The sequence below is a fragment of the Pantherophis guttatus genome, chromosome 3, assembly GCF_059756535.1.
Source record: "Pantherophis guttatus breed Tessera chromosome 3, ASM5975653v1, whole genome shotgun sequence".
NCBI lineage: Eukaryota > Metazoa > Chordata > Lepidosauria > Squamata > Colubridae > Pantherophis > Pantherophis guttatus.
In genome coordinates this window covers 214,892,218-214,919,906 of record NC_142065.1, presented here as the reverse complement: position 1 = coordinate 214,919,906, position 27,689 = coordinate 214,892,218, and the positions used below count along the sequence as shown (strand labels likewise).

At 46.1% G+C, this 27,689-nt stretch overlaps 1 protein-coding gene across 1 annotated transcript in view; it reads right to left on the bottom strand.

The window, feature by feature from the left end:
- Nucleotides 1-27,689, bottom strand: part of LOC132709198 (uncharacterized) — a 75,872-nt gene that overhangs the window by 34,167 nt on the left and 14,016 nt on the right. Inside the window, exons 5-10 of the mRNA XM_087890774.1 lie at nt 18,529-18,617; nt 16,304-16,631; nt 14,998-15,135; nt 6,707-6,795; nt 5,101-5,401; nt 3,641-3,778 (exon numbers count right to left, since the gene is read on the bottom strand). Coding sequence (XP_087746900.1) covers nt 3,641-3,778; nt 5,101-5,401; nt 6,707-6,795; nt 14,998-15,135; nt 16,304-16,631; nt 18,529-18,617 — 1,083 coding nt within the window. The remainder of the gene's footprint in view (nt 1-3,640; nt 3,779-5,100; nt 5,402-6,706; nt 6,796-14,997; nt 15,136-16,303; nt 16,632-18,528; nt 18,618-27,689) is intronic.

Sequence of the window (27,689 nt, the reverse complement as noted above, 5' to 3'; positions counted from 1 at the left end):
ATGGAATATAATTATAATGTCACTCGGGTGGTTGTTTTTACTTTTATATATATAAGAAGATGTTTACTACTGATGGGGGCAGATATGATTGGAGATCTTGAATAAACTGTTGCATCAGCAAGCTATGTTACCCTATTATGGATGTTGGTTTTAACAATCCAGTGGAAAGACTTCAAGAAGATATTATATGGACTATAAATTTAAAGTTATTGTCTTTTCTTTTTTTATTTAGATATAATGGAATATATATATATATATATTTTTAAGTAGTGTGGGCAGTGAATTAAAGATATCAAGAATTGTTGTGTATGGTAAATTTGTAAGACAGTGGGTGAATAAGCTAGCTACAGACTGATTAGTTTAAGAAAAGGGATTTTTAAGTGATACATTTAGGGGAGTGGAGGAAATGGATAGAGTGGAATAAATGTTAAATTAGATTTTATGGGGAGCCCGCTTTGAAATGTTATTAAAGTAGGACTTATCGTATAGTTTTAAAGTGGAAGGTGGTTTTGAATTGTTGCAATAATGTATAGATATAAAACACTATTATGCTAAATTAGAAGTTATTTTATAATAGTTATAGTATAATGTGTTTGTTTTTTTTTGTTTTTTTTCTCTTCTTCTTTTCTGAAATGTATGGATAAAGGGGGATTTATAATACTTTTAGTAAGTAAAGGTCAGTATTTTGAGGAGGGAGTAAGTAATCTGTTATGAATTAGGGTTTTTTTTTGTTACGAAGAAGTCACAGGGGGGGAAGGGTGGGGAGGGGGGGTTAGGGAGGGGGGGGAGGGGGGGGAAAAAGGGGGAAAAATTTGTATTTGAAAACCTTTTCAATAAAAAAAAAAAGAATTGGACCTTTCCCAGAGAGGACCTTCAAGGTCCTTTGACCTGCCATCATCTTCAGAAGATGCCAGAGCAAGCCACCCACAGCTAGAGTTTCAAAGTACCAGGGTCAAGCTCTGCTCCAGCTGTGTCCATCTAAGTGGGGACCCCGTGTTCAGGAGTAGGTTCTGGTCTTAGGCATTGTCTCCACTGACTTTTTAAAAACTCACATGGAATCTGTCACCAACTAAATGAACTTTCACAGCCGCTTCTCTTCAAACTGCGATTTCTGCAAAATATTGAAATTCTTCTGTAGCAGATATTTTTAACTCCCTTCTAGTGGGGTAGCTCTTCCTCAGGGGATTCAACCAGCCAGTGGAAAGCAGCAGAAGACCAGGGACCCAATCAAGACCGGGTTTCAAATTCCCCACAAGAGGATTTCCCCTACCTCCTGGGTGTTGGCAGAGGGGGAGAGGGCATGTTACCCAACCCTCATTCTACTGGATCTCCCCTCCTCTTCCCAGGGGTTAAGGGACTCTCTTCTGGACAGGAACAGAACAGTCTTCCTTGGCAGATGCCAACTGATTTCCACATCAGAACCTCATCATTGTCTGTGAGCAAAGAGCAACATGAATGTTGTTTTTGCAAGAGTCAACCATGCTCACACCTCCAAAGTCAACTCGAGTTGCAGCTGCTGAAAAAACCAGATCGCTTCCTCTCAATCCTGCAAATCACTATTACAGAAGAAGAGAATATTTCTAAATGTAAGTCAGAAAAAAGCTTCCTGGCAATGAAGGTATACAACACTGGGGTGTCTTACCGAAGGAAATGTTGGGTGCCTGTTCACTCATGGTTTTCAAAAGTAGCCAAAATGCTGCCTTTTGATGTGAGCAACTGAACCGGAGGCTGGACTTGATGACCTCCAAGGGAAACTTCCAAAGCACCAGGTAGGCAAAGGACACCTGCTTTCCAGGGACCTCCTGGTTTGTACGACAAATGTGCTGCTATGAACCTGGGCAGGTATATATACTCTATAAAGCAGGGGTCCTCAAACTTTTTAAAAAGGGGGCCAATTCACAGACCCTCAGACTGTTGGGGGGGGCAGATCGGTTGGGTGGGCGTGGCTAGGTCATATGACTAAGTGGGCGTGGCCAATTTAACACTCCATTAAACAAATTACACAAATTAAACTTTAATTTGTTTTTTTTAATTTGATTTATATGCCGCCCTTCTCCGGAGACTCAGGGCGGCTTACAATGCGTTAAGCAACAGCCTTCATCCTTTTGTATATTTATACAAAGTCAGCTTATTGCCCCCACAATCTGGGTCCTCAATTTACCTACCTTAGAAAGGATGGAAGGCTGAGTCAACCTTGAGCCTGGTGAGATTCGAACCTGCAGTAATTGCAGACAGCTGGTGTTAATCACAATGCTATCAGTCTGCTGAGCCACCAGGCCCTGGGATGTTTTATTTACTTTTATTTGCTTTTATTCTATTTTTATTTTATTGTTTATATTTATATACCACCCTTCTCCCGAAGGACTCGGGGCGGTGAACAGCCAACAGATAAAACACAAGAAATACAAAATTTAAAACAGTATTAAAATCAGATTAAATTAATTTGGCCCACAATTAAAAGCACCCCTGTATTAAAACCCATAATTAAACAGTTTAAAAATTAAAACAATTTAAAAGAGTTAGGCCAGCCTGGCTTGTTGGAATAAAAACATCTTTAGGGCACGGCGAAAGGTGCGTAGATCCGGGATCCTCCGTATCTCCGGGGGCAGCTCATTCCAGAGGGTAGGTGCCCCCACAGAGAAGGCTCTCCCCCTGGGGGCCGCCAGTCGACATTGTATGATCGACGGCACCCTGAGGAGCCCCTCTCTGTGGGAGCATAGTGGTCGGTGGGAGGCTATTGGTGGCAGAAGGCAGTCTCGTAAATACCGGGTCCTAAGCCTTTTGTTTGCATGTTGCTCTTTTGGTTGCCTTTTCTTTTTACTAGATCGTTTTTTCCAGTTGTTTAGGGGTCTAGTGGTCCACTTCAGGAAAGTCAGTTTTGCAGCAATTCTTCTCAGCCCCAAGGAACATGAGAAATCTCTCTCTCTCTTTGTGTCTCTCCTTCTCTCTGTCGATCGATCTCTCTTTATCTATCTTCTGGAAGTGAGGGAGGTGAAAAACAGGCCATTTTTGCCCGTTTTTTGGCCTTCTGGGACATCTGTGCACTCCATTTTTCATCTCCTCCAGAATGTCTCTGCAGGCCAAAATTGTTGGTCTTACCTTTCAGTTCCAGCCCGCAGGGCTAGTGAAGGTAAGTCCTGCGCTCGGCCGAAGGGTGGGCGGGATGATGTGGGCGGGGCAGCCTCGTGGTCCTACAAGGGTCGGATTAATGGCTTTGGCGGGCCGTATGTGGCCCACAGGCCGTAGTTTGAGTATCCATGCTATAAAGCCCTAGTAAGACCACCCTCGGAATTTTGCATCCAGTTTTGGTCAGCACACTATAAAAAAGATGTTGAGAGTCTAGAAAGAGTGCTGAGGAGAGCGACCAAGATGATTAGGGGACTGGAGGCTAAAACATACGATGAACGTCTACAGGAACTGGGTGTGTCTAGTTTGATGAAAAGAAGGATGAGGGGAGAGATGATAGCTGTCTTCCAGTATTTGAGGGGCTCCTACAAAGACAAGGGGGGGGTGTCTACCAAAGAAGGACCAGAGGAAACCCAGGAATGCATTTTAGGAGCCCAGAGGCAGTTTATTTGGAGAGCAGTTGACAGTTTGCAGGAGCGTCGATCGTCCCCAGTACAGGATGTGGCTTCCCTACTGAGTGCTGTAGACCTCCACTTCACAGATGGTCAGGTAGTCCTCCCTGGGTAAGTGGACACTGACGTAGCGGCCTTGCTGCCCGTTGCAGTAGATGGTGGTGATGGAGCCCGGGCTGATGTTCAGGATAATCCCACAGCTGTGGGGCAAGAGAGGTCCCGTTAGGAGAGCAGTCCTTCTGGCCCCCCACCTGCTGGTCACCCAATGCTCACCCTGAGAACCCAGACCCCCCCCCCCATCCTCCCCCCCAGCTCTCCTGCGCTCTGCTTCCTCTGGTGGTCTGCCTCAATTGTACCTTTAATATTCCAATTAATTGGAAAACATTAATCAAGTCGGACAAAGAATAGAACAGAACAGAACAGAATACAGGATGGGATAGGTTAGAAAATTAGAATGGAACGGAACAGGACAGGACAGAACAGAATAAGGAATGGATCAGAACAGAATAGAAAATATGGAATGGAATAGAAATTAGAATGGAATGGAATAGAATATTATTTATTTGGCTAAGTATGTTTAGACACACAAAGAATTTGTCTCCGGTGCAGAAGCTCTCAATGTACATACAAACAACAAGGGAATAATAACCATAATAACAAATGATACCAATAGAAGGTTGTGGAACAGATGAGAAAGATAATAGTAATACAGCCATACTACATGGGTAAATATCCTTAGACATAACACAGTATTGCGGTACTTAGGTGTTCAGCAGAGTGATGGCCTGAGGGAAAACGATAGGGGTATGGTTTTAAAAAAATACCACTTTGATTGCTCTCTCTATCAAGGAAAATGTCTCATTTTGCTCCCTTGTGCATCAGTTTCTCTAAGCGAATGACTGAGTCCATCTTCTTTGCTATTTCCCTCTCGTGATTTATTTTTTTAGTTCTAAGTCCCAAAACACTTTGGAAGCATCTTTTCCACCTCGAGAGCATTTTTTTCATGGTAAAGTGACCAGAACGCCATGTACCAAATCCAAGCAGAGAGAAAACCTACCACAGCCAGATGGCCTCATATCAGGTGCTCAACCTCAGTCCTGAAGGAACCCATGTTCTAGATTTGCAACATACATGTTAGCAGAAATTAACCAATCAGGTGGAATTCTCACAGACCCCAAACTAATTGCTTAACGCATTGTAAGCCGCCCTGAGTCTCCGGAGAAGGGCGGCATATAAATCAAATTAAAAAAAAATTGAGACCACAGTTTACTCAGGTGAGCAGCTGGCATCAGCCCAAAGTCAGGTCTTTCTCTGTTTCTTGGGGGAGCGCGGAAGAAGAGGATCTCACAATCTCCACATCAAAAGAGTCACGGCCTCTTGGTCCCAGGCCTCATACTCAACAGTACCCCAAAATCACCCACATTGGCTGTGAATTTTATGTGTGGCAATCCACAAACATTTGCAGGGCCCTAAACACCTGGAACCCGAAACACCTGGCGACAGCTGGCTCAGAGCAACTTACAGAGAACTGGATCTTCCATGGTTTTCGAGAGAATCTCCCACGTGGACCTCTACGTGATCGATTCGTTCACCACAGCAGTCCTCGCGGTTTTTCACCACCACCATGGAGATGTTATAGGAGTGTCCCAGGTCCACATACCACCATGGTTGTGCCTCATGCTTGGTGTGGATGCAGGAGCCGTGGCTCCAGTTCCCGTGGCAGTCTCCGTCCACGGCTTTGTCTGCTGACCCAATGATCTCATGGGGGTGGATGGAGGACTGGAAGACCGGTTTCCTGAAGGCCAAGTTCTTTGCCTTTACCCCTGCAGGAGAGAACGGAGGAGGCCGTGAAGAGGACGAGGAGAGAGAGAGAGAGAAGGGAAAGGAAGGTGCAAAGCCCCCAGGCCAGCCCTTTTGGCGGAGACTGTGGGGTGACTTTTGAAGGCTGGGAAAGGGGGGGAAGGAAGTGAGCTGAGTTCTGTGCTACACTTCTTTGATATTGGGGGAGGAAACCTCCTTGGCCTCTTGTCCCAAAGGGGCTTTTCTCAAGAGGCAACTGGACTCTCTGGTTTTTCTTTGAAGATGTTTCACTTCTCATCCAAGCAGAGCAGGGGGCTGGACTAGAAGACCTCCAAGGTCCCTTCCAACTCTTCTCTTCTCTTCTCTTCTCTTCTCTTCTCTTCTCTTCTCTTCTCTTCTCTTCTCTTCTCTTCTCTTCTCTTCTCTTCCCTTCCACTCCATTCCATTCCATTCCATTCCATTCCATTCCATTCCACTCTGATTCTTCAGCTGACAAAGCTTCCTGGATGAGAAGCGAAACGTCTTCAAAGAAAAACCAGAAAGTCCAGTTGCCTCTTGGGGAAAAAAAAGCCTCTTTGGGATAACCAGGACCTGGAGGACAGAGAAGCTCCATAGACATTTAGCGATACACCCTTGGCCTCTTCTTCCTCCCTCCCTACTTTGCAGCAAATTGGCACGAGAGGAAGTGGACCTCATCTCAATAGATTCAATGTGATCTATATTGACCGTGGCGATTCACCATGTTGTCATTTTGACTGGCCAGATTTTCCCACTTCAGATAACATGATCTGTGCACAATTTGGATCCCCTGGAGACCATGTAGGGGGTGGTTTTGTAGACCCAGACTCCATTTGCCCTGAAGTGCTGTGAGGAACTCCTCCCAGTATACAGTCTATATAGCCTTGATCTTCATCAGGTCTCTCCAGGGGCTGCCCAGAAGCGTGTGGGTGTGAGGTAGAAAAATAAAGAGAACAAGAGTCACGAGACCCCTTGAACTTCAGTGGAACCCGTGGTCTCCTGCACGGCCACTGTGAGATGTCCTTGGAAGCAGCTTGGACTTCAGCTTGTCTGTTTCTGACAAACTGGGTGCTTGAGTGTTTAATTCTCATGGTTTCCATGGACATCTCACAAGGGCTGTGCAGCAGGCCACAGGTTCCACTGAAGTTGAGGGTCTTGTTCCCCTTAAACAACCACGCAAGGCCTCAAATGCGTTGGAAGTGGTGTGCTGGTATCCGAAGGTACTACAAGCTAAGAGGAGAGCACTGGGATATTGAGATGGCCAGGACTACCCCTCTATCCCCACACAAAGGTCTTTAGGTGGTTCTTACCTCTAGGTGGGGGTCTGCAGCTCTGAGCTGCTGCAGGGCCTGCCAAGAGGGTCACGGCCAGCAGACCCCCCCAGACAATGAGCATCATCCTGCAAGAGAGGAGGGGAGAGATCAGGAAAGGCGTGGCAGGACCACCTAGGGACGATGGGGAGCTGGCTTCCTCTACTCAACACACCTGAGCATCAGGACTTCTGTCTTTGGCAGTGGAACAGAAGTTGCCGCCAGAAATTGTGGGCGCTCCAAAACTGGATGTTTTTAAGAAGAGTCTAGACAGTCACAGACAAAAGACAAAATGGTATAGGTTCTCCTGCTTGAGCAGAGGGCTAGACTAGAAGACCTCCAAGGTCCCTTCCAGCTCGTTCTATTCTATTTCTTTAACTCACCTGGAGTCTCTCACTTGGCCAAGCAAATGGAGGTGAGCTTTCAAGGTTGCTTCTCTTCAAACCGCGATTTGGAAATTGCTCTGCATAGGGCTCTTTTAAAGTTCCTTCCTCGTGGGGTAACTCGTCTGGAGAGCTCTGCCAGCCAATGGGAAGGGGCAGAGCTTGTGCTGGAGACCAGGGGCCCAATCAAGACCAGGTTTCAGATCCCCCACAAGTGGTTTTCCCGTTGTTCCATCCTGAGGGTTGACAGTGGGCGAGGGGCCATGTTACACACTCCACATTCCACAGGATTCCTTCCGTGTGTTAAGTATCTTCTTGAGAGGAATACAATGGGCCTCTTTGGCAGATGCCAACTGAGTATCAATATCAGAAGAACTCCACCGTGAGCAAACAGCAATGGGAACGTTGGTTTTGCAAGACCCAAGCATAGGCCACCCCTCCAAAGTCAACACAAGTGAGCAGATGCTGGAGAGAACCAGAACGCTTTCCCCCAATCTCGCTAGAACATGAGAAGAGAATATTTCCAAAGTTAAAAAAAAAACCTTCCTGGCAATAAATAACAAGGAAGTGCTTTATCGAGGAAAATGTTGAGTTCTTATTCACTGATGTGTTTGAAAAGTAGCCAGAAAGCCCCCTTTTGAAGACGATCAACTGAACAGGAAGTTGGACTTGATGGCCTCCAAGGGAAGCTTCCAAAATGCCAGGTAAGTGAAGGACACCTGCGTTCCGTGGACAGGAGGCTCCTGGTTTGTACGATGGATGTGCTGCTATGTCCCTGGACAGGTAAGATGAGAGTAAGAACTACTCCCACTTCTGATCACCTGGGTTTTCCATTCACCCCAGTCTGGCCTGACAAGTGCCAGCAAGACCCTTAACAGAATAACAGAGTTGGAAAGGACCTTGAAGATCATCTAGTCCACCCCCCACAAGCAGGAGACCCTACACCATTTCTGACAGATGGCAGTCCAGTCTCTTCTTGAAAGCTTCCAGGGATGAAGCTCCCACAACTTCTGAAGGCAACTTCTGTTCCGTGGGTTGATTATTCTCACGGTCAGAAAACTTCTCCTTATTTCCAGGTTGAATCTCTCCTTGGTCAGTTTCCATCCATTATTCCTTGTCCGGCCTTCGGGTGCTTTGGAGAATAGCTTGCCTCCCTCTTCTTTGTGGCAGCCCCTGAGATATTGGAAGACTGCTATCCTGTCTCCCCTACTCCTTCTTTTCTTTAAACTAGCCAGGCCCAGTTCCTGCAACCGTTCTTCATATGTTTTAGCCTCCAGTCCCCTCATCATCCTGATTGCTCTTCTCTGCACTTTTTCTAGAGTCTCAACATCTTTTTTATAGTGTGGTGACCAAAACTGGATGCAGTGCTGTAGGTGTGGTCTTACTAAGGCTTTACAGAGTGGTATTAGTACCTCCCTTGATCTTGATTGAATCCCTTTTTTAATGCAATTTAGGATTGCATTGACTTTTTTGGCTGCTGCCACACACAACTGGCTCATAAGACTCCGAGATCCCTCTCACAGTTCCTGCTATTAAGCCTGGTTTCACCTAGTCTATATGTCTGCTTTGGGTTTACCCTCCTAATGTGATGTGCCAAATATTTGCTGTCGTATGTAAACCATATTTTAGAAACAGAAACTGACAGAGAAAAAGACCTAGTGATCCATCGAGCCTGCCTTTTGAGTTTGTGGGGTTTTCTTCTTTTTCATTTATTGATTTTTAATCGTTATTATTTTTATGTTTTATTAATTTCTAATTCTTTATTTTTGATGGATAATGGACATGTGTGAATCCCAAGCATGTTTCCGGCCATAAGAAGCGCAATGGATGGTCTGCTGAGATAACATCGGAACCTGACACATGGGTTGTTAACCTTCTGGGAGAGGAGGATGAGCTCTCGTTGGGATGAAGGAGGGAAGAGGAGGGGGGGCTTCCTTTGGGGGACCCTTGATACTTTTGGAGAGTCCATCTGCTGGCCCAGCCCAAAGCTTGGTGGTTATGTTTGTTCATAACTTTTGCACACATTGCAGACAGAAGCAATAAAACAAAGTCAAGCTAGAGTCTTAGATTTTACAAGAGCTGATTTCAATAAACTTAAAGAGTGCTTAGGAAGGATTAAAGGGGAAATTCCTTTGAATCTTAAAGGGGAAAACAATTCACTCAAGAAGCCTGGGAAATCTTTGAAAAATGAGATTATAAAAACTGAGTCTAGCATAATACCACTGAAAAAGATAAATGAAAAACCTTGAACTTTTTCTTGTTTTGTACAAATTGAAAGAAGTTTTTATTATTATTATTTATGACATTTGTTGCAAGTGTTACTTCATTCTGAGCCTTAGCTTTCCTGACTTCATCTTTGCACATTTGGGCTATTTGCTGATACTCTGCCTTAGTTATTGTCCTTTTTATCTTTCAGTTTATTAGACACTTCTATGCCAGTTTCTTCTGAGATCTCTTATTTTTCTTTTTTTTTCAGTGGTATTGTGCTAGACTGGGCTTTTATAGTCTAGAGTTTGCTAAGCTTCTTGAGTTGGTTCCCCCTTTAAGATTTCCATTCATGGAATCCTTCCCAAGCTCTAGGTCTGCTGATATCAGCTCCCTTAAAATCAAAGGCATTCATTGACTTCCTCCTATTGTTTGTACTTGCATTTTGTTGAATTCCAACATGACATGGTCACTCTCCCCCAAAGTTCCCACAATTTTGGTATCTGAAGCAGAACATCCAGATTCAGTCATAGTTTTGTTACATATAGCATCAGCTTTGTGAATTCTTAAGTTTCCTGTTTCCGCTATGTATTCAAAATGGACAGTGATTAATATATGTGTGTGTGTATGAATGGGTGCAGGTATAATATATTTATGTATGTATATAGCATGTGTATGCGTGTGTTGTGTGTGTGTGCTTGGGTAGATATATGCTTTCTGTTGAGAACAGGCAACAGAATTTCATTTTTAATATGGGCCAGTGTGCTCACAGTAAAAAAATGACAATAAAGTTATTGTTATCTTAAACTTAAACTTCCTCTATCGTTTCATCTCTGTTACTAAGAACAACTCCTTTCTTTCCAAATTTTTCTAACTTTCTGTTAGTAAAAAATAACAGGAGGAAGCCTGAAGCCAAATGCCAGGGACAGATGGCTGATCTTGCAAGGTCTCTTCTCTTTCTAAATTCTCACTGCCGAAGGATTAATACGCTTCCCTCTCTTTTCAGCCAAACAGTCAAGTTAGCAGAAAGGGTTTCCCAGCTGTGTAAAAAAGAGTTCCTCACTCAGTATATATCAAACAGAGACATAGATAAAGTGATTAAAATAAAGTAGCCCTGGATAACACTGGCGTGTTGCTGGCGTGAAACCCCCTCCCCTTTTTAGTTTTTAGCTTTTTAAATTGTCAAAGGGGTTTTAGTTCCAATGTTTTAAATTTTTTGGGCCACAGTTATTTAATTCTTTTAATAATTTTAAATTTTGTATTGATATGTGTTTTAGTCTGGCTGTGCACCGCCCCGAGTCCACTTGGAGAAGGGCGGGATATAAATTGAATAAAATAAATAAAATAAAATAAATAAATAACACAAATTCATGACTCATGAAAGTTCTTATAAAGGGGCTGCCCCAAAGAAGAGGGGCTCAACCTATTCTCCAAGGCACCAGAAGGCAGGTCAAGAAGCAACGGATGGAAACTCATCAAGGAGAGAAGCAACCGAGAATTAAGGAAGAATTTCCTGACAGTGAGAACAATTAACCAGTGGAACAGCTTGCCACCAGAACTTGTGCACGTGACCCCGTTGCGAACCGGTAGTAAAGGTAAGTAGAACCCACCCCTGGATAATAAACATTACGATAAGCCACCCTCTATAGAATACCAGTCCTTTCTCAGTCACTCACTTTTCTCCTTACATCATTCTACATAAGCACCTTCCTTTCTTCTTTCCTTCCTGTTTCTTCCTCCCTCCCTCCCTCCCTCCTTCCTTCTTACATTCCTTCCTTCCCAGGGCCCCTAATTTCTCCTTTCCTAAGGAGAAACTGTCCTTGGAATGTACACCGTCCTTATCTCACTTCCCTGCTTAAGCTACTTTCACGATCTCTGAACAAGGAAGTGCAAGAAAGGCAATTGATGAAGCTCTATTCATATTTTGGCAGAAATATGAACCTTCTGTGGTTTGCATGAAGTATCCAAATCAGGAACACAGTAACCTGGGTCTTCCTCTAGGGGGCAGCAGTGGAATAAGCTGCCTTTGTTGGTGGGAGATGGGAGTGCCTTTTGGTCTTGGGAAACCCTCTTGCACAAAAAGGCCCGCAGAGAAATGGATGTCTGAAGGTCTATGGAGATTCTCCATCCTCCAGGTGGTTGTCCCAAAGGTGCTTTTTCAAAAGGCAACTGGACTTCCTTGGTTTTTCCTTGAATAGAATAGAAAATACAGAACAGAACAGAACAGAACAGAACAGAACAGAACAGATTAGAATAGAATAACAGAGTTGGAAGGGACCTTAGAGGTCTTCTAGTCCAGCCCTCTGCTTAGGCAGGAAACCCTACACCACTTCAGACAAATGGTTATCCAACATCTTCTTAAAAACTTCCAGTGTTGGAGCATTCACAGCTTCTGGAGACAAGCAGTTCCACGGATTAATTGTTCCCACTGTCAGGAAATTTCTCCTTAGTTCTAGATTGCTTCTCTCCTTGATTAGTTTCCACCCATTGCTGAAGATGTTTCGCTTCTCATCCAAGAAGCTTCTTTGGTTCTGACTGAATGGTGGAGAATGAGGAATGGGCGTGGAACCTTCTTGGAACTGCTGAAAGGTGTTTCACACCCATTTGCACTATTCAGGTGACCCTGAGGACACAGGTAAACCTCCAAGTGGCCTTAATGACTCTCAGAACAAGTGCTAAGGACCAGCTGTCTGCAAGGAATATAAATCCTTCCATTCTCCACCATTCAGTCAGAGCTGAAGAAGCTTCTTGGATGAGAAGTGAAACGTCTTCAAAAGAAAAAACAAGAAACTCCAGTTGCCTCTTGAAAAAGAAAAGCCCCTTTGGGACAACCCTGACCTGGATGACGGAGAATCTCTACAGAGTGTCTGCATGGGGACAGCTAAGCTCAGGGAGCACCAAGGACTCCACTTCCTGGACTGTTGAGGCTTCTGGAGTAGCTCAGCCCCAAAGCTCCTCTGTGAAAAAGGAGGCATCCCCCCATCTGAACTCAATCCCAGGAGACCCCAGGCATGCCGTTGTCTTGTCAGGATGGCACAGGTGACTTTCCACCCTCAGAGGTCTTTGAGCTTCTTGGTCAGCTCACCTTCATGGCAGTTCCAGTTTTATTCTAGTTCTCTCCGATGCTCTGAAGCTCCATCAGAATGGCACATACAGTCCGTCTTCCCTTAAATTGGCAAGGAGAGGCACACAGAGGTTGGGTTACGACTTGCCCCCGTGGGGGGGGGGGTTTACATGACTCCCCCCCTTCTGTTTTTACACAGTGTGTGCCCTGGGTAGTAATTTGGTTTCATTGATCATTGATGCCTCCTGGTGGTCCATGGATTAAATGTTTGGAAGAGTAAAGTGAAGGTATAATAGTGTTGAGGGTCTCCTATCTAGTCCATCCCCCTGCTCCCCCTCCCATAATGTTCCAGACAAATGGCTTCCAGTCTCTTCTTGAAAGCCTCCAGTGAAATTCCTCCATAGTTCCAGATTGCTTTTCTCCTTGATTAATTTATTTTACTTTTACTTTTTATTTATTTCATCAAGCATGTATTAGATAACATAAGTACAAACATAATTATGAATACACGAGATGGATATGAATACAAGGGAACATTAGGACTTTCCATCCCTTGCTTCTTGTTCCTGCCTTCAGGCGCGTTGGAGAACAAGGGGGAACCCCCCCCTTCTCTGTAGCAGCCCCTCAAACATTGGAAGATGCTATCATGTCACATGTGCGTGGGGGAAGTGATAGAGAACAGACAAAGAACTGAGGCACTTCCTTGGTCTCCCTGGACTCACCCAAAGGCCCTGCCCATCCCAGAGACCCACTGCAATCCTCCGGGCATCCTTGGCAGGGTCTCTCCACTGCCTTTACCTCGGTCCCTGGGCCTTGAGCTGCCTGAGTGTTGCCTGGATCCTTGACCCCCACCCCCAGGAGAGACTGGCAAAATGTGGGGGGAGGGAGGGAGGGAGGCAGGCAGTCAGGCCCAGATTCCAGCTGCCAGGTGTTGTGCCCCGTCAGCGGCCTGTGCAGCTAGTAGCTGATTCCGACAGTGAGGAGGCTGGTGTGGTGCTGCGCCAGCAGCCTGTGCAGCTGGCACTCGAGTTGGACAATGAGGAGGCTGGAGAAGAGGTGGTGCCAGAGGTGGGGATTCAGCCAGGGCCTTCAGAAGCTCCAGAAGCTCCCTTAAGTGAAGAGGACGAAGAGGAGGAGCCTCTTCTCGATGCACGAGCACGCAGTGCTATTAAAAGGCAGGAGGACCTCAGGAGGAGGTCTCCTTAAGAGTAAGGCTTGGGGCTAATTGGCCACTCCCTTAGCCTATTTAAGGAAGGACAACGACTGAGGCAATTTGCAGGGAACAACTTCGTTCACTTTCCTTCCCATCCTGATCTTAGTTCTCTTATCCATTTCCTGCAAATTGCTTCTGGGCTTTCTGCCAACCATAGTAAGATTACGATTATTTATTCTTTGGATTCTTGTAGGCTGTTAAAAAAGTTAATTAACAGCCTTTATTTGAAAAAGACTGATTTAATTTAGTAAACTATGGTTTGTACAGACTTTGTGTGTGCTGCGTTCTTTGGGGTCCGTAGCTGGGGCAGAACACCAGGAGAGGTGACTATCTTAGAGGAGATGAGCAAATAAGGGAACAAGTCCATTTCTGAGGGTCCTCAAAACTTTTCTGGACAGGTGAATTCAGGGCCTTATTGTGCACAATGGCAAGATGTGTGTGTGTGTGTGCATAGCTCTCTCTGTGGCATCCAAAGTACTGTGTGGCACCTGCAGGACTGGCCAATATGTCATCACAGAAACGTTTGTCAACTGGAGTTTTATGTATTTATTTAAAATATTTATATAGTTGCCTGTCTTATACCAATCTCTGGATGGTTGCCAACAGTTGCCAACAGGAAGGACTAAGTGCTACTCCATAAAGCCCTAGTAAGACCACACCTAGAGCACTGCATCCAGTTTTGGTCACCACACTATAAAAAAGATGTGGAGACTCTAGAAAGAGTGCAGAGAAGAGCAACCAAGATGATGAGGGGACTGGAGGCTAAAACATACGATGAATGGTTGCAGGAACTGGGCCTGGCTAAGTCTAGTGAAGAGAAGGACCAGGGGAGACAGGATAGCAGTCTTCCAATATTTGAGGGGCTGCCACAGAGAGGAGGAAGGGGGTCAAGCTATTCTCCAAAGCACCTGAAGGCCAGACAAGGAATAATGGATGGAAACTGATCAAGGAGAGACTCAACCTGGAAATAAGGAGGAACTTTCCGACAGTGAGGACAATCAATAAATGGAACAGAAGCTGCCTTCGGAAGTTGTGGGAGCTTCATCCCTGGAGGCTTTCAAGAAGAGACTGGACTGCCCTCTGTCAGAAATGGTGTGGGGTCTCCTGCTTGGGAGGGGGGGTTGGACTAGATGACCTCCAAGGTCCCTTCTGACTCTGTTAATCTGAATTCTGGGTTCCTGCTGGGGACAACAGCCAGGGTCTGTGGTGGGGAGACACTAAAAAGCCCACCTCCCACAAAAGATTTTCTCTCCTGTTCATCAGCAGATGCCCTGGCCATCACAGAAATCTCCCCTCCCTTGGATGACCAAGAATCAGAGAAACTCAAGAATGCATCTTAGCAGCCTGTTTATTCGGATTTTTTGGAGAGCAATTGACATTTTGCAGGAACGTTAATCACCCCCATTGCAAGGCGTGGCTTCTCTACTTGCTGGCATAGGCCTCCAGTTCACAGATGGTCAGGTAGTCCTCCCTGGGTAAGTGGACACTGATGTAGCGGCCTTCCTGCCCGTTGCAGTAGATGGTGGTGATGGAGCCCGGGCTGATGTTCAGGATAATCCCACAGCTGTGGGGCAAGAGAGGTCCCGTTAGGAGAGCAGTCCTTCTGGCCCCCCACCTGCTGTCACCCAATGCTCACCCTGTGAACACAGCCCCCTCTCAAATCTTCAAGGGCAGCCCCATTTCAGCAGCAGTCCAGACCTCATGTCCTCTGCTGCCTTGGGTGTTGTGCCTCTAATATTCTGATTAATTGGAAATATTAAGCGAGTGGGAAGACCTATGGAGGGTCTGGTTTTTTAAAAAACATATTTTGATTGCTCTACCAAGGAAAATATCTCCTTTGCTCCCTTGTGCAACAGTTTCTCATGAGCGGAATATAATGATCAAGTCCATCTTTATTTGTGGGGTCCTTGGTGCTCTCTGAGCTTGGTTTCATTCCCTTGAAGGGGTTTCTTTCAGTGATCACCATACAACATCATGCACTGATGATGTTACCTAGTTGGGTAATGAAACATCTGCAACAAAACCACCGAGGTCAGAACCCGCAATTCTCCTCTTCCTCCTCTTCTTCCTCTCCCCCTTCCTCCTCCTTTCCTCGACTCTGCAATCCCCACTACTGCTAGCACTGATGATGTTATCTAGTTGGGTAATGAAACATCTGCAAGAAAACCACCAAGCTCAGAAACCCATGGTCCTCCTCCTCGTCCTCTTCGTCCTCGTCCTCCTCCTCCTCTTTCTTATCCTCCTCCTTGACTCTGCAATTCCCACTCCAAAACACTTTGGAAGCATATTTTCCACATCAAGAGCATCTCTTTGAGGTGCAGGGAGCAGAATTTTGTACAAAATCCAAGCAGAGAAAACCCCCTTTCTACTATAGCCTCATATCAGGTGCTTTACCCAATTCTGAAGGAACCCGTTTTATAGATTTGCAACATAAATGATAGCAAAAAATTAACAATCAGGTGGAGTTCGCAGACTCCCCCCAACATCTGAGGCCATAACTTAGCCAGATGTTAATCAGGTCTTTCCCTGCCTCTTGGGGGAGAAAGGAGGGAGGTGATCTCACAATCTCCACACCTATGGACTCAGGACACCTTGGACCCCAGGACAAAGTTGGCATCTCATGCTCAACAGCCCCCCAAAATCATACACCCTGCTTGTGAATTCTCTGAGTGAGGGATGCCCCAAACCCCTGGAGGACCCCAGTGAGGGGTGACTGGCTCTGAGCAACTTACAGAGGGTTGGCTGTTCCATGGTCTTCCAGAGATTTCCCTAAGTGGACCTCCGCTTTATACAGCCTTTTGCCACAGCAGTCCTCGCGGTTTTTCAACAGCACCACAGAGATTTTATGAGACTCCCCCAGGTCCACCAACCACCAGGGGTTCATCTCCTTTTTGGTGTGGATGCAGGACTTGTTGTACCAGTTCCCATCGCAGTTCCCATCCACGGCTTTGTCTGCTGACCCAACAATGTTATGGTGATGGATGGAAGACTGGTTGGCCGGCTTCCCTAAGGCCAAGTTTCTTCCCTCTACGCCTGCAGGAGAGAATGGAGGAGAAGGTGCTGGGGAGGAGGAGAAGAAGAAGAAGAAGAAGAAGAAGAAGAAGGGAAGGTGCAAAGCCACGAGGGCCCCCTCTCTGTGGGGGACTGGGGGTGTGTGACTTTTGAAGGGCGAGAAAGGGGTGGAGGGAAGCAAGCCGAGTCCAGCTCTCCATGTCTTTGCTACTGGGGGAGGAACCCTCCTTGGCCTCCTCTTCCTCCCTCCCCACTTGGCCACAAACTGGCATGAGAAGAAATGGACATCATCACAACAGATTCAATGAGACCTCAACAGAGCAGGAGGCTTTATTCTGACTGGTGAGATCTATCCCTAGGTATAAATATATGCATAATCGGAATGCAAGGTTGCTCCACTGGAGACCACGTGGGTGATGGAATTGTAGCCAGTGGGCAGATTCAGGAGAGTAAAAGATTCAGTTGGCCCAGGACTATGGGCCATTCCCCACCCCCACCCCAGTTTTCCGTCTATAGGCTTCATCTCTCCAGTCCTCTCCAGGGGGCACCCAAATGTTGTGTAGTGGGTGTTTGTGGATTAGAAAACCATAAAAGGTACATCACAGAACATAAAATCCTAGGGCTGGAGGGGACCTTGGAGGTCTTCTAGTCTAACCCTCTGCTCATCTTATACCATCCTGGTCAAATGGTTGTCTAATCTGTTTTTGAAAACCTCCGGTGATGGAAAATCCACAACTCCAATAGCCATCGCACTTAGACTTATATACCGCTTCACAGGGCTTTAAGAGCCGTCTCTAAGTGGTTTACAAATGTCAGGCCTCTTGCCCCCAACAATCTGGCTCCTCAGTTTACTGACCTCAAAAGGATGGAAGGCTGAGTCAACCTTGAACCGGTCAGGATCAAACTCCTGGCAGTGGGCTGAGTATTTTAACCACTATGCCACCATGGCCCTTCCTTCCTTCCTTCCTTCCTTCCTTCCTTCCTTCCTTCCTTCCTTCCTTCCTTCCTTCCTTCCTTCCTTCCTTCCTTCCCACTTAGCAATAGCACTTATACACTGCTTCAGAGTGCTTTAGAGACCTCTCTAAGCAGTTTACAGAGTCAGCAAATTGCCTGGAGCCTGGATAGCTCAGCAGACTAATGCATTGTAATTTAACTCCAGTTGTCTGCAATTACTGCAAGTTAGAATCTCACCAGGCTCAAGGTTGACTCAGCCTTCCATCCTTTCTAAGGTAGGTAAAATGAGGACCCAGTTTGTGGGGGCAATAAGCTGACTTTGTATAAATATACAAAAGTATGAAGGCTATTGCTTAACGCATTGTAAGCCGCCCTGAGTCTCCGGAGAAGGGCAGCATATAAATCAAATTTAAAAAAAAAAAATTGCCCCCAACATTTTACTGACCTCAGAAGGATGGAAGGTTGAGTCAACCTGGAGCCAGTCAGGATCGAACTGCTGGCAGTTGGCGGAGTTAACCTGCAGAACTGCATTCTAACCCCTGTGCTACCATAGAAACTCCTGCACCACAATGAAAACGAAAGGGCCGAGTGCCCACTTTGTTGAGAAACGTACAAGCTGGAGCCCCTGGTCTCCCAAGGCAGACCCTTCATTCCTTATTCTTCCTTTCAAGCAACCAGGCACGGCCCCAAATATGCTGGAGGCTGCTGGAGGTCCATGGAGAGTCTCCGTCCTGCAGGTCATGGATGCCCCAAAGATGCTTTTTCAAAAGGCAACTGGACTTTGTTCATCCTTGAAGACCTTTTGCCTCCCACCCAAGACGCAAACAGTCTTCAAGGCAAAACAAAGTCCCGTTGCCTGTTGAAAAAGCACCTTTGGAAGCTGCTGGTATCTCAGAGGAGACCTGGAGGGGACCTGGAGACTCTGAAATGGCCAGAGTTACAACTATATCTACGTACACGCAGCACAGAAGGGTCTTCTGGTGGTCCTTACCTGTAGGTAGGGGTCTGCAACTCTGAGCTGATGCAGGGCCTGCCAAGAGGGTCACGGCCAGCAGAGACCCCCAGATGATGGGCTTCATCCTGCAAGCGAGGAGGGGAGAGATCAGGAAAGGTGTGGCAGGGCCACGTAGGGACAATGAGGAGCTGGCTTCCCGTACTCAACACATCAGGGCTGGTCATGGACCCAGAGGAGGGTTGGAGATACCTTCAAGGTTCTGAAAGTCAATGGAGGTTCTCCATCATCTCGGTCATGGTTGTCCCAAAGGTGCTTTTTCAAGAGGCAACTGGACTTTTTGGTTTTTTTCTTTGAAGACCTTTTGCTTCTCATCCAAGAAGCTTCTCCGGCTCTGAGAGGATGGTGGAGAATGGAAGGATTTATATTCCTTGCAGACAGTTGGACATTTGCATCCTTTTAGAGGGTCATTGAAGCCCTTGGAAGCACCACTCAGGTGACCCTGAGGACACGGACAAACCTCCAAGTGGCCTCAATGACTCTCTCAAAGAATGCAAATGGCTAGCTCTGTGTGCAAGGAGTACAAATCCTTCCATTCCCCACCCTCCAGCCAGAGCTGAAGAAGCTTCTTGGATGGGAAGCAAAACGTCTTCAAAGAAAAAACAGAAAGTCCAGTTGCCCTTTGAGAAAAGCATCTTTGGGATTTCAAGTTTCTGCCCTTCTCCCAGAGGACCATCAAGAGCGTTCCTGAAATCGCTCCCCTGCCTCTTCCCTCCCCTGGCCTTTCCCACACACTGTCCACAATCCCATTAAAAAAATCAAGGTGGGTTTATTGAAGTCTCTTTCTCCTCTGCCCACTTTCTCGGGCCGTCCCATAATTTCACCCACCCTTCCTTCAAGAGGGGTTAGTTCTTCCTTCTTTCCCCACCACTCACCTCCTTCAATCTCTTGAGGAGGTCCAAAGGGCTGGATGTCCTTCCTGGAGGGTGAACCACCGCAGCTTCTTTCTTTCCACCCGCAGGTGCTTCAGGTGAGTCCTGGACCAGCCTCGATTTTATCCCCTTCCTCCCAGGGGAGTCCCAGCCAATCAGAAGGAGGCCAGGGCAAAGCTTGGCCTGGGTCCCAAGTCAGGTGGAATTTTACATTTGCTTTGCTACAAGATTTAGCAAATATGGTCTTCCCTCCCGTGTTTTCCCCACCAGGGCCCGTCCTAAACTGGTGTTGACTCTGCTGCTGTGGACGGAACAACAAGCAGTTTTATAGCAGGAAACGCTGCATTCACCTCCGACTCACAACAAGCCCTCAGCAAACACGAAAATCAGTGCTGGGGACTAATCAGTTCTAGATCTGAATCTGTCCCCAAACGGGAGGCATAACTTTGGTAAGATTTGAAATGCTCCATTGATTTACTCTCCCTGTCTCTCTCTCACTCACACACGCACACACAGAGATTGAATTTCACAAGATCTCTGCACATTATGCATAGAATAGGGACATTATTTCATTGGCGCAATTTGCATAGCACTAAAAATAGATCAGAAGCAATGTCAACTTTTCAAAAGTCTCGGATGCAACACCTGAACGGGTATCTCTAAACTCAGGGGGTCCCAACCCCCACTAGTGGGCCATGGCCTATTCGGAACCAGGCCACGCATTAGGTGGGCTTGCATGCATGCACACATGCAGTTCCATGCCAGCTGTATGCAGGCCAGCCTATCGCTCGCGCAGCCTGGTTCCCCTCTTCCCCCAAACCAGATCGCCAAGCCACAAAGATTGGGGAGACCACTGTCCAAACTTGGCAACTTTAAGACTTATAAACTTCAACTTCCAGAATTCTCCAGCCAGCCATGCAAAATCACATGCAAAGCAATTATGCAGAGAAGAATTAGAAGTAGACAGATTGACAGACAAATTAACAGAGTGGGAAGGAACCTTGTAGGACATCTAGTCCAACCCACCACCCAAACAGGAGACCCTACACCAGTGTTTCTCAACCTTGGCCACCTGAAGATGCGTGGACTTCAATTCCCAGAATCCCCCAGCCAGCAAAGCTGGCTGGGGAATTCTGGGTGTTGAAGTCCACGCATCTTCAGGTGGCCAAGGTTGAGAAACACTGCCCTACACCATTTCTGACAGATGGCAGTCCAGGCTCTTCTTGAAAGCCTCCAGTGATGAAGCTCCCACAACTTCCGAAGGCAACTTCTGTTCCATGGGTTGGTTGATCTCGCTGTCAGAAAACTTCTCCTTATTTCCAGGTTGAATCTCTCCTTGATCAGTTTCCATCCATTATTCCTTGTCTGGCCTTCGGGGGCTTTGGAAAACAGCTCGACCCCCTTCCTCCTCTCTGTGGAAGCCCCTCAAATACTGGAAGATGCTATCCTGGTCCTTCTTTTCATTAAGACCAGCCATGCCCAGTTCCTGCAACCGTTCATCGTATGTTTTGGCCTCCAGTCCCCTCATCATCCTGGTTGCTCTTCTCTGCACTTTTTCTAGAGTCTCAACATCTTTTTTTATAGTGTGGTGACCAAAAGTAAAAGGGAACCAGGCTGCCAAAGACGATGTTGGCTGAACACCATCAAAGCTGACATCAGCCAGAGCACAAAATGACTCAAAGAATTCAGTGCAAGATCGGAAGATGTGGAGGGACCAACTGGCCCTTAGAATCGCCAAGAATTGGACATGACTGAATGGATCATATCATCATCATCATCATCATCTAATAGCAATGGGCAAATTTCTGTCCAGCTTCGTAACAGAGGAAAAAACTGCAAGCAGAAATCAATCTTTTAGGTTTGACAAGAAATTCTTGGCACCAGCCATTTATTCCACTTATTTGAATACATTGCACTTATTGCAATGTATTCAATAGCTTTTTACTCCTACATACTCAACCTAGGACAGCAGTTCATGCTCCGAAAGTGCCCGACTTCCTCATGAGAAGAATTTGATGAATGCACAGCAGGGTTTTGGAGCACGTTAAAGTTCGTAATGTCCCCAAGTGAAATAGTTGACTCATGAGACGGATAAAAATGCAGGAAGAAATAAAAACCTTCCCTGTCTAACAGATGGGCAAGATTCCCAAGCTATAATGTTCAGGGATTATGGCATATTATGGCTTTTTTTTTTGCTTCTGGTGGAGATTTATAAGCCACCAGCGATGTTTGAAACCGGAAGACAGTAATGCTTTACCGCATTTCCTCTTACCAATGATGAAGAAAGATAAAAATCTAGAGTGAGAAAGAAAGATGTAGAAAGAGTGCAGAGCAAAAACGATGATCAGGGGACTGGAGACTAAAAGATACGAAGAACGGTTGTAGGAATTGGGTGGGTCTAGTCGAGCAAAAAGAAGGACTAGGGGAGACATGATAGCAGTGTTTCAATATCTCAGGGGCTGCCACAAAGAAGAGGAGGCAAGCTATTCTCCAGAGCACCTGAAGGCAGGAGGAGAAGCAATGGAGGGAAGCTAATAATCAAGGAGAGAAGCAACCTAGAACTGAGGAGAAATTTCCTGGCAGTCAGAACAATTAACCAGTGGAACTGCCTGCCACCAGAAGTTGTTGGTGCCCCATCACTGGAGGTTTTTAAGAAGAGATTAGACAACCTTCTGTCTGACGTGGTATAGGGTTTCCTGCTTAAGCAGGGGGTTGGACTAGAAGACCTCCAAGGTCCCTTCCAAACCTATTATTCTGAAGAAGGATTCTTGGCCCAAAGAAAGATAGCCAAGAGAATGGCCCAGTGGTGGGATTCAAGTAATTTAACAACCGATTCTCTGCCCTAATGATTTCTTCCAACAACCAGTTTGCCAAACTGCTCAGAAAGTTAACAACCGGTTCTCCCGAAGTGGTGCGAACTGGCTGGATCCCACCACTGGAATGGCCCCAGCAAGACATTGACCAAATATAAGTCTTCCAGAAAGGTTTCACTTCTCACCTAATTTGGACAGGTTCCTGAGGTGAGTAGGTAGTTTTGGTGGGTTGTAAATGTTCCAACTCCTGAATCCTTTACATCTCAACATCGGCCGTGACTCGAGTTCTAGTCCGCTCCACCTGGGTGGCTGAGGGTCTTCATTGACAACAGGAGAGGAAATTGAGCAGGGAGAAGGACAGAAAGGCTGAGGGTAAGGCTGCCACCAAGACCACTGATGGGGAACAAGGCACAGAAAACCTTGCAGACCAGGAGCTGGGGGTCCACCAAGACCACCACCCCAAGTTCCTTTATAGAAGGAGAGCCCTGTTAGTCTATGGAGCCTGGATAACTCTGCAGACTAAGCACTGTAATTTAACACCAGCTGTCTGCAATTAAAGTAAGTTCGAATCTCGCCAGGCTCAAGGTTGACTCAGCCTTCCATCCTTTCTAAGGTAGGTGAAATGAGGACCCAGATTGTGGGGGCAATAAGCTGACTTTGTATAAATATACAAAAGGATGAAGGCTATTGCTTAACGCACTGTTAGCCACCCTGAGTCTCTGGAGAAGGGCGGCATATAAATCAAATTTTTTAAAAAAAAATCTCAAGAAATTTGGTAGCACCTTTTTCAATACACATTGTTCATTCAAGGGTCTGGAGACTAAAATGTGAAGAACAGGTGCAGGAATTGGGTATCTCTAGTGTGGTGAAGAGAAGAATTGGGGGAGACATGATAGCATCTTCCAATATTTGAGGGGCTGCCACAAAGATGAGGGGGTCAACCTGTTTTCCCAAGCACCAGAAGGCAGGTCAAGAAGCCAGGGATGGAAACTAATCCGGGAGAGAAGCAACCTGGAATTAAGGAGAAACTTCTTAACAGTGAGGACAGTTAATGAGTGGAACGACTTGCCTCCAGAGGCTGTGGGTGCTCCATCGCTGGAGGTTTTCACGAAGAGACTGGACAGCCACTTGTCTGAAATGACACAAGATTTCCTGCTTGAGCAGGGGGTTGGACTAGATGACCTCCAGTGTCCTTTCCAAATTTGTTATTCTGTGAAAGCTGCAGCTCAAGGATTCTGCTTTCGAATAAAATCTGTGGGTCGCAAAAGGTGCTATCAGACCCCTCAGAGTTCTCCTTTGAAATTCTGATTTGCCCTATGGTTTCCTGAGTCCTGCATTCAGCCAAATGTTCTTTTTTTATCTCTTCTTCAAGCCTCTGGTCACGTCCCTGCCAGTGGCTTTGATCAGCCATTCACAGGTCACAGTGATCCGCGTCTTGAAGGAGCCAATTCTGCAAGATCAGATGAAGATGATGAGATTTTAGGAAGGAAGGTGACACACACACGCACACACACACACACAGAGAGAGAGAGAGAGAGAGAGAGAGAGAGAGAGAGAGAGAGAGAGAGAGAGAGAGAGAGAGAGAGAGAGAGAGAGAGAGGGAGTCCTTATTCCTAGAGCAGCCAGAACGTTTCAGAAGCGTTCCCAGATCTGTTTTCCTAAACTCATATGAGTTCTGTAGACTTTTGGTCCCAGATCATTAACACTCTTTCACCATTGTTGGCTCTAATTCTTTTGTGGCTTTCTTGTAAATGCTGTCACACCACAAAGAGGAGGGGAAATACAACTCCTGGCCACAAGAAGACAAAAGGAAGCCCTTGACCCCAGGTGAGTCATTTTCACAAGGAACTGGGATGTGTACCAGCCACTCAGCTGAATGCAAAATGTCAATAGTCCATAACTGAGATCCATAATCTGCTCTTTAATTAATTGTGTGAGTTGGAAGTGGTGCTGACAAACCTTGATTTATTTATTATTTTTGCTGAAACAGACTTACAAGCCTCTCCTACCATCTCACCAAAGAGGCAAAAACTTCAAACAGCCAAACGGAAAAGGGGGGAAAGGTATCCAGATTTTCAAAAATGAGGAAAGGAGGATCCAGAGAATGACCACCTAAGTCATGTCCAGAGATATTCAGTGGGGGACACTTTGGAGGGTCGGCTGCAAATATTGATGGAGTTAGCAGAGGTGGCTAAGTTGACTGCTCTGATTGAAGAGCACAATTCATTTCTATTTGGAAACCACTTTTGAGGTCTTTTGACAAATATGAAACTTTGATTTTGAGTTTTGCTGGTCAGATAGGTTTGTTGTTATAGAAATGGCTATATTTACTATGTAAAAAGCTGAGGCTGTGTATAACTACCTTATTCTATTGCATTATTCTACTGCATAGAACAGAATAGAATAGAACAGAACAGAAAACAGAACAGAACACAATACAATAATACAATACAATACAATACAATACAATACAATACAATACAATACAATACAATACAATACAATACAATACAATACAATAATAAAGAGGAAAGAGGAAAGAAGAAGAGAGAATAGAACAGAAGGGGAGGGGTGGGGAGAGGAGAGGAGAGGAGAGAAGAGAAGAGAAGAGAGAAGAGAAGAGAAGAGAAGAGAAGAGAAGAGAAGAGAAGAGAAGAGAAGAGAAGAGAAGAGAAGAGAAGAGACGAGACCCTCTACCATGTCAGACAAGTGGCTGTCCAGTCTCCTCTTAAAATCTTCCAGTGATGAAGCACGCACAATTTCTGGAGGGAAGCTGATTAATTGTTCTCACTGTGAGGAAATCTCTCCTTAGTTCTAGGTTTCTTCTCTCCTTGAGTAGGACTTTTTCCTCTTTCCCTTCCCTTTCCCTGTTTTCCCATTATTTTCATTTTTCTTTGCATTTCTGTATTTTACATTTTAATAAACTAACAAAAAAAAAATTGGGGGGAGGGGCGGGAAGAGATATTCAGTGGGTACAAACAATCTTCCCAGACTGAGTTGGGTATGTGGTTGTAACCCATCCTACTTTCCCAGGCACACCTTGGGATCATTCGTCTCCCCACGCTGGAGGGATCCCTTCTCAGGATTAACCATGATTTGTCAGCCAGCCCTTTCTGTCTTTCCACATTTTACCCCTTTGGTCAGGAACTAGGTCCAGGATTTCCCCTTGCACCAGCCCCACAGATCCCCCTTCGTGAGGGAAAAGCTACTCACCGTTAGCAGCTGGACTTGCAAGTTGCTCCTCGGCTCCAGAGGTCCCTCCGCTCCTGCCTCGATTAGCTTGAATTTATTTGGCCCTTATCTGTTCCCATCACTCCGGCTTTGGTCTCTCAGGCATGGCCATGCTACAAACACACCAAGCACCGTCTATCTTTCTGCTTTTCACTCCACCGGATTAAACAAATACCCTGGAGTCCAAAAAAGCTGATTGGCAGGTGGATCGGCCTCCCGGAATACCCCCAATCAGTTGTTCCCAGAGGTGAATTTTAGCAACAGGTTCGTTGGTTGTGAGCTCTGCGCCTTGCTTTTTTTTCAGCCTCTGAAACCTCCCTTTAAGGGGCTGTTTTCAGCCTTGGAAAGCTCCGTTTGAGAGGCTGGGCGGGGCTACATTCAGTGTATAAGACGGACCCAAATTTTCACCTTCTTTTAGAGGGGAAAAAGGTGCGTCTTATACTCTGAAAAATACGGTAATCGATACTATAATGGAAGATAGTATACTTTTCAATAGCAATTGATATTATCACATATATGTTTATGTATATATGATTATAATGATGATGATGATGTTTATATGTTAACACTTTGAACCCCTAGAAAACACACTGTTCAACATAGAAATGGAATATGTGATATAAAAAAATAAAAAATATTTAACTTAAACAAATATTTGAAGTTTAAAATTATTTAACTTAAAAAAAAATTAACTTCAAAAAAAAAAGGAAAATTCCTCCTTATTTCCAGGTTGAATCTCTCCTTGTTCAGTTTCCATCCATTATTATACAGTATCTGTATGATAAAATAACTCAGATTCGGGGAGACTTGGCCGCCGACTGGGTTAGCTCAGACGAGATGACTGAGGCAGGCCTTGAGAGTGTTATCTGGGAGGAGTTCGATCCTGTGGCTCCCGAGGACGTGGACAGGATCTTGGGACGGCTGAACGCCACCACATGTTTATTGGACCCGTGTCCCTCCTGGTTGGTGCTGGCTTCCCGGGAGGTTACACAAGGCTGGCTCCAGGGGATTATCAATGCTTCTTTGAGCGAGGGTGTCCTGCCGGCAGCCTTGAAAGAGGCGGTGGGGAGGCCTCTCCTCAAGAAGCCATCCCTGGATCCGGCTGCTTTGGCTAACTATCGTCCAGTCTCCAATCTTCGTTTTATTGAGAAGGTTGTTGAGAGTGTGGTGGCGCGACAGCTTCCCCAGTACCTGGATGAAGCTGTCTATTTGGATCCGCTCCAGTCCGGCTTCAGACCTGGGTATAGCACGGAAACGGCATTGGTGGTGTTGGTGGATGATCTCTGGAGGGCCCGGGATAGGGGTGGATGCGCGGCTGTCTTTAGAAGGGCACATGACGGCCGTGGCCAGGGGGGCTTTTTATCAGGTTCGCCTGATACGCCAGTTGCGCCCCTTTCTGGACCGGGACTCCCTACGCACGGTCACTCAAGCACTCGTCATCTCTCGTCTGGACTATTGTAACGCCCTCTACATGGGGCTCCCCTTGGGGTGCACCCGGAGGCTCCAACTGGTGCAGAATGCGGCTGCGCAGGGGATTATGGGAGCAACGGGGCACTCCCATGTGACTCCTCTCCTGCACGAGCTGCATTGGCTTCCGGTGGACTTCCGGGTGCGCTTCAAGGTGTTGGTGATCATGGCTTAGGGCCGGGGTACTTACGGGACCGCCTTCTGCCACCAATAGCCTCCCACCAGCCGGTTCGCTCCCACAGAGAGGGCCTCCTCAGGGTGCCGTCGGCCAGACAATGCCGGCTGGCGACCCCCAGGAGGAGAGCCTTCTCTGTGGTGGCACCTACCCTATGGAACAATCTACCCCCAGAGATACGAGTGATCTCCGACCTCCGGACTTTTCGTCGGGCCCTAAAAACTTACTTTTTCAGTTAGCCGGTCTGTTTTGATTTTAGGGTTGGTTTTAAAATTTTGATACTGATTTTAAATTGACAAGTTTTAAATTATGGGCCAAATTTATTAATTATTTTAAATCTATTTTTTAATTGTAATGTTATGTATAAATGTTTTTATTTTGGCTGTTCACCGCCCTGAGTCCGAAAGGAGAAGGGCGGTATAGAAGTTTGAATAATAAATAAATAAATAAATAAATTCCTTGGGTGGCCTTCAGGTGCTTTGGAAAATAGCTTGACCCCCTTCCTCCTCTCTGTGGCAGCCCCTCAAATATTGGAAGGCTGCTATCCTGTCTCCCCTGGTCCTTCTCTTCACTAGACTAGCC